At 36.2% G+C, this 7,575-nt stretch overlaps 1 protein-coding gene across 1 annotated transcript; it reads left to right on the top strand.

Annotated features, from left to right (window-relative positions):
- Positions 1-4,129: 4,129 nt before the first annotated feature.
- On the top strand, positions 4,130-4,688 carry LOC149221333 (benzyl alcohol O-benzoyltransferase-like). Its single transcript, XM_089387362.1, has 2 exons — positions 4,130-4,144; positions 4,251-4,688. The coding sequence occupies exons 1-2, from the start codon at positions 4,130-4,132 to the stop codon at positions 4,686-4,688; spliced, it is 453 nt and encodes a 150-aa protein (XP_089243488.1).
- The last annotated feature ends 2,887 nt before the right edge of the window (positions 4,689-7,575 follow it).

Below are 7,575 nucleotides of genomic sequence, written 5' to 3' on the forward strand. Positions count from 1 at the left end.
TCACTCTGGGTTGGAGATACCACATCTATTCTATGTTTCTAAAGCAAAATTCCTGTACATTCCAAACTATCATTATAATTTATTATATCCACAATAACCCCAAACAACTTCTTAAAGTCTCAATTCACAACTCTAGCAACATAATACTTTTCCTAAACATTTCCTTGAAGAATATATACACCCAAGGTATGTCCAAAGTATGACAAATGAACAGCACTGAATAATTTCAAATATATATCAAAGCAATACAAACATTGCAAGCCACTAAGCCCACTACTTCAACCATCTTTACAGTCAACTATGAAAACACTCACCTAACAATAGTTGATCATACAACTCAAAAAAATGAAAATAATGTTCATGCTAAATTCTCATAATTTTGATCTTTTACTTTTCTTTTTCTCCCACCTTGACGTATAACACAATAACAATCATATGATCAACATAAAGCTCTCTCTGCAACTTAGTCATCCCCAATAATTAACTAATGGAAATCTTGAAAAAATAATTAGATAACTCGCGTCATGCTTGGATCACTACTGGGAAAATATTGATAACTACTTTTCTAATCACGTTGAAGAAAATCAAATCATTCATCAACCATTGGAAGCAAATTGACACAAAATATCTTAATATTGACTCAGAATCAAAGGCTTTCTTTTAATTTTTTTCTTATTCACTTAATTCATCAACTCCAAAGAGAACCTGATAGGACAAAAGTTGATCCTACACTAGCCACAATTTGTTTTAATGTAGCGAAAATCCCTTGGAGAAAATACTCAAATGCTCTCAACAATTACTCAAAAACCAACGACTGCTCTCATAGTAATAGAAATTGCCACCACTAGGCACGTAGCTTTTGAGAAACCACTCTATACAATATCCATTGTCAGCCCATCATCACAAATCATTGTTTTCATGTCAAAAGTTTGGATTTAAATTAAATATCTACTCAGGCAGTCTACATTGGATGATAAGTCGTCTGCAACCACATCCAAGAACTTTCGTCCCAGATAACAAGCGTACCTGAATTGAAATCAAAGGAAGAGAAAAAACTGCACGACTTAAAATTCAACCTATAATGGTTTATGACATTCCTGTACTGACATAGAGTTTGGAATGTAGAACATTTCATCTCCTTCAGCATTTCCTCTTCCTCCTATTTCACAAATGGAAATTCTTTTTTTCTTTTCACTTTTTTTCCATCAATTTTCTCTTACAGCAGACAAGCCAAAGGTTTACCCAAAAACCCATTCTCTCTTAAATATACCCATTTGGTATGAGTTTTGACTTGCATTTTTTCATTTTCTATTGCAGAACTTTTTGAGAATGTTTATATTTTTATCTTTTGACTATATTGAGGATATCATAGACGAAGATTTGTGAACAGCACTCAACTTGCTTGTTCACACACTCCACTGACTCCTAGTATTTGGCCTTACTAATGGCTATAATAAAAAAAAGCCATTCATAACCCAACTGATTCTTTCGTTTCAACAAAAACCCCATTGTTATGGATGTCTCTAGTTCATCCTCCATATGAAGAACCATGTGAAAGGAAAAAATCATAATCTGGATGTTTCACCTGATGTAATCTCAGCCATTGATTAGCTGACTGAAACAAAGAGTTAGCTTGTTGTCATTCACAGTTGCCATTAGTACTCCACATTGTCCCCTTCAACTTGTAAGAAGGGGGACCAAATACTGGTAAAGCTATCTTTGGAGAACCCCCAGAATTGCTTATCGGAGTGACAAGAACACTTTTCCCTCCAGTACTTATATGAATACTGCCACCATCTGCCAAAACATCAATTAGAGATCAAATGCGGAGTGAGAAAATCAAAATTCAAAAAGCATCAATATGCTTTACTGATATGAAAACTATGTGAACAAACTAGCAACAAGATGGAGGGAACAAAAATAGAAAACAAATGAATCAACGAAAATAGAAAACAGATGAATCAAACCCTTCAATGGAGTTGAAAGCGAATGAAAAGTTAGGAAGCAAGCAGCCAGGTCTCGCAAGGTTGGACCTGTTGTTATCCTTTATATCGGGTACCTGTAAGGAAATTCTTGTTTTAATTAGATAGCAATAGATAATTAACATTCATCTAGACGTTACTGATCGCATTGAACAATATCCAATAGAACAGGAATGCTTAATAACTAACTGGCCTCCACACCAACTTAATCAAGGATTGCACAAGTATAATTGATGGCATACCATGCAACCGATGGCCAAGTGGTTGGTGACAGATCAATACCTCTTAAGGTTTTCAGCTGTGGAAAGTCCTTGGCAAGATCTCCAATCTACAACATCCAGTTAACAGATATTAATTTTAACCTCGCAGTTGAAACTACACCATGAAATAAAACATTCCTCAAAATACATGCATAACCGAATCTTACCTTGTCAGCCAGAGGTTCACAACTATATGGAGTTGCTCGCTCAAAATTTTGAAATGAAGGACAATTGCTTCCTTCACCATCATCACTAGAAAAGCCTTCTTGGGTAGCTTTAGAGTGACTTCTTAATGTTAATCTATCAAACGTATTATTAGAATCCAAATTACAATCAAATGCATTGGAATTTTTCCAATGTATTGCCCCGCCATATTTTGAGTCTCGCTCTGCTTCATCACTACTACTACTACCTTCACTACCTGTATCTCTATAATCATCACTTGCATCACTCTCCTCACCAGGGCACCTACAAAAAAAAACAGAGCCTGTTCAGGACTCAACTGAGCCAGCATGAATCACGTGTCCAAACGTTATCAAGTTTTAAATGATATTTCTCCAATGAAAGACATGTGCATTAACACTGAATTGTGACAGGAAAAATCTTGTCTCATACATGACACAACTGATATAGAGAGCCGCCAAAGCATGCAGTATTTTCATGGCCTGGAGTAGCATTAGAGCAGAATCATTTGCAAGGATAGATTTCTCCAAAAAAAATTGTTAAACAATAGGAGCTAAATTGTTAAAGTTAAAACAACAGGAGCTACGGTGTATAATATGCCTTATTTACCATATAATTATTATACAAAAGCATTCAGCTATGGTCAGATTTACAAAATATTAAGGAACCTCCCTTTGACATCTTGTGGGCTTCCATGCTATGAAAACATCCCCAGATTTCCAGTTCTTATTGGAAAATATCCAAACTTGGCTGAACTAACATGCACCTGAACTAACTTGCACCTAAATGAGAATCTTGGAAACTGTGACCCAACAGAAGTGAAGCAAGATATCCATCTCCAATTAGACCTCTGATTCTCAAAGAGTTCACATCCACCTAATATGAATCCTTCCAGAGACGGACAGCCCCCAAAAGCGGTAAGCATTTCATAAGCAGAAATTCAAATTTTGTAAGTGAAATATATAACACTACCCTTCTTTGTAAGCTCCTATTGAGCTATCAATTCACAAGTATACCCCTGTAGACAAATTGGTTTGGTCCATGAAGATTGACAAGTGCCAGCATTGACATGAACTGCAATAGAGAATACCATACGCTTGAAACAACTTAACAGCCTCTCCACCAATTCTTGCAGATCATAATCCTTAGGATCATAACCCATGGCTTCAAAACTTGCATAACTGAAACCATCTTCCAGAGTTGCATGAATTGTAGATAAAGCAGGTCCTTCAATAGAATTCATGGAGTAACCACAAGGATCAAATTCAAGATCAGAGACTTTCGCCTGAGGAAGAATTTTCGATATACCGGAATTAAGTGTCATTTCTGCCGCAGAATTACAATGACGCTTGTAAAACAGGGAAGCACTATTAAAACAAATTAATATGATAGTTGTCCTTAAGTACCTTGGACATTTGTCATTAACCGTGTATTTAACTCAGTTTATTGTATTTAAATCACATTTCCACTTGTTAAACACCATCCATTCATGCACCTGACATATAATGGAAAGGGCATACACCTGGGTTGTTGCATGGCAACTCCCCTTCTGCCACACACCCTCTACCACATGTTGGTCACATGGAGTAAGGTGGGCATCATTCTTGGGTTTTAGTGAATGATCCAGATTACTCGAGGTAATCAAATGGTTATCCCTAGACATTCAAACCCTAACCCTTCACCACTATGCTTCCTTGGTCCGTTATGTGTCAAATCCAAGTGAGTTCACTACGTATGGAGTCGTTGAAGAGCCAAGCAGTAAGCCATGGCATGAAGCACCTGACATTCAAATTTTATCAGTGTTTTTGTGGCGTTTGAGAACCAGGGCTCTCCAACTGCCTTCAGAACAGAAGTTCATTTAATATTTCCCCTGGACACTCGAATGAAATTCCACCCACTGCTCCCTAAAATCTTCTACGAGAATGGGATCAGCTTTGCATGCGCAAAGATGATAGCAAGAGAGCTGGCCAAAAAACCGTTGTCTTTCGCTTTGAAATTGATAAACGAAGGGAAAACGGCTGTGAATGACCAGTATATGCGATCGGTGATAGATTTGATGGAATTGGAAGGGTGCCCTCACTTTACAGTGGCGGGAGCCTTTCTGATTCCGGACGTTACCAAAATCGGCTTCAGGGATGTGGATTTCAGATGGGGAAGAGCGGCCTACAGAAGGCCTTGGTGTTTGGTGGTTTCTTCTCTGAACCTCTGTGGTCATCTCTTTCAACAAATACTTATCCCACTTATCCCACTTCAACAATGGTAAATCTTCCTTCGAGGCTATGTAATTTCATTTAATTTCTTCATGTTGGAATCCATCTAGTTATCTCTCCTTATGGCTACCATGGCTAATGAATTTAAAGTTTGGATTCTGACCCCCTTTGTGCAGATTTCCTCTACAATTTGGAACAGGGTACTCTTTGTCACACTATTTCCTTGGATATCCTTGGTAACGATTTCACCAGTATGAGTATGTTAGGTTAACGCATGAAGACTTGCATATTTACATGAGGATTCCGATATTCGCATTATACACAGAGATATGTCACCATCGACAGTCAAAGGTTTAGAGGTTTGAATGAAAATTTCAATACTATTAATATTCAGAGTGCAGATGCCAAGCAAATACTTAATACAACCAGGAACCAGGAAAAAACAAGGAAAATGAGAGAGAATGGGATCAGAAAACCCATTTTTGAGAGCACTAACCTGAAATTTGAACAGAAGAATTCTGAGCACCTAAGCGAACAATTTCTAAATAGGAAAATAGAGCCGTACCTGCCATAAAAAAACCCATAAGAAAACACTGAACTAAGATTAAAACATTGGAAGCAAAATGAGAGAGAATGGGATCAGAAAACCCATTTTTGAGAGCACTAACCTGAAATTTGAACAGAAAAACTTTGAGCACCTGAGCAAACAATTTCTGAACAGTAAAACGGAGGTGTAAATAGTGTATACTGAATAACCGAGGGCTAGTTCGTTCACAACAGATTGCACAGCAGAAACGGGACACATTATTGCAGCAGTAAGTGGAAGAGCACGACAACATTATTGCAGTAGGGCGTCGAAGAGAACAGGAAGAGTAGAAAATGGAAACAGGAGGAACAGAAATGGTCGTGGAAGAAAACAAGAAGAGCAAAAAGCTGAAGAGGAGAAATAGAAATTGCACGACAGATGTCAACAATTTGCCCGCTGAAGGTGCACACCAGCGGTCAAGCATAGAAACAAAAGGACGACGAAAAGCTCACTCAAAGGAAGGCCTATCGGCCTAATTACTAGTTAATTATAACTCCAATATGTTGGTTAAACATTATGTGTTTTTTATTTTATATGTTTTATATTTGAATATAGAGTGGAAGATATGTATACTTTTATTTATAAATTAAGTAGTGAAATTTTTGTATGGAAAGAGTTGTTTATCTCACACATGAGGTCTTATATGTTAATATTTAATTTCTAATTATATTATGTTTTTGAATTATGTTATTATTATTTAAAAATGATTTTTATTACTTAGAAAATTAATAAATTAACTAATGAACTAATGGGTAGAAAAATGGTACTAATGGGTAGATTAGGGGTAGATTAGGTGCAAATTAACGAAGGCAAGTCTAACACTATCAACGTTGTTAAAGCGTGAACATCATATGCTTAGCTTAATTTTAAAGTCAATGCACATTAAGTATTGATAGTGTTTTGCATTTGGAGAAAAATAGGCATATTTGAGTGAGGAAGAGTATCATGCTTATGCGAAAAATAGTATTAATGTTATGGAAATGGTGCAATATAGAGGGGAAAGTTAATGGCTATACACAAACCTAGGGTTTGCAAAAGATACCAAACTTAGGCCCAACATTATCTAATATGTTAGCATATTCATCTTTGGAAAGAAAGGAGGTTTCATTCGAGGTGTGTATGATACTTTTCAAGTAGATAATGTGAAAAATACTAAATATTTAGTGGGGTGTTGTTGATGGTGATAGAAACCACCAACATACAGGGGTAGGTGAAAACATGAAGATGGGTTACACTTTTGTGAGAAACACCCCCGAAAAATTCACAATCTTAATTTCTTGGCCGAACAATTTTTTTAAATTTTTTTAATTTTATTTATTTATTTCTTTTTCTTTTTCAGCCGAACTATTATACAAATTCTCGGCAGAAATTTTGGCCATTTAAACTAACGTCGATCGTTAAACGAAATTCGACCAAATAAATAATTCGGCCGAACTATTTGTTTGACCAAACTAGGGTTTTCGGCCAAATTATTTATCCAGACGAAAAAAATGTTTATATATATGACATGTCAGAAGTTGCTACATAGTTTTCTATGTTGTTGATTTATGTTTGTGGCCTATCGAGCTAAGTGGAATTTGAATGTTGTAAGCCAACATCTGTTTAGCCGAGTGGAAGCCGAGCGCTGTTGATTTCTATCTGTGGTCTGTTGAGCCGAGTGGAAGATGAGCACTGTAAGACAAGCTCTATTGAGTCGAGTGGAAGCTGAGGTATATTGAGCTGAGTGGAAGCTGAGTCGAAGCCATTAAGGTCGTAATTTAATTATGTTTTTATGAAAAAATTATGATGTTTTTTTAATTTTTATGATTTTTTTTTAATCTTTTATGATGTTTTTTGTTTTTTTGTAGTGTGGCACCATATGAACTTTGGATTGTTTCACTCGTCACTGGAATCTTAGCCTCCTTTTCCACCCTCCTCATTCAGACCAGGTAAGTCTCCCGTTGCATGTTTGTATGAATTTTCCCGCATGAGAAACGTAATGTAATTTTATGTAAAGACCAGAATTATGAATGATGAAGGCGAGGGATGTTGTCATCAAATTTTTTATACAAAATTTATTGTGAGGGATATATGATTTTTAAAAACTAGATGGCCACATCCAACATGATCGTTTTTGGCAGCAACCATTGCTTTATTTTAATGTAAATGTTTTCACTTAATTACGGATTTCACAATCTCACTCATGGAAAACCAATTAGGAATTTCTATTTAGTTTTAATGATAAAACATTTATTTAAAATTTAAAGAATGATTTGATCGACTTAAAAAATCCCCTTTTCACTTGAGGCACGGAGTTGGGCAAGGTGAATAATAAAGGTGCATGATAAAGCAAGATCTGAACATTCAGTGAGCTC

Source organism: Pinus tabuliformis, chromosome Q (genome assembly GCF_031772625.1).
Source record: "Pinus tabuliformis cultivar Carrire ecotype Pingquan chromosome Q, CPIR1, whole genome shotgun sequence".
In the NCBI taxonomy this organism is placed as follows: Eukaryota; Viridiplantae; Streptophyta; class Pinopsida; order Pinales; family Pinaceae; genus Pinus; species Pinus tabuliformis.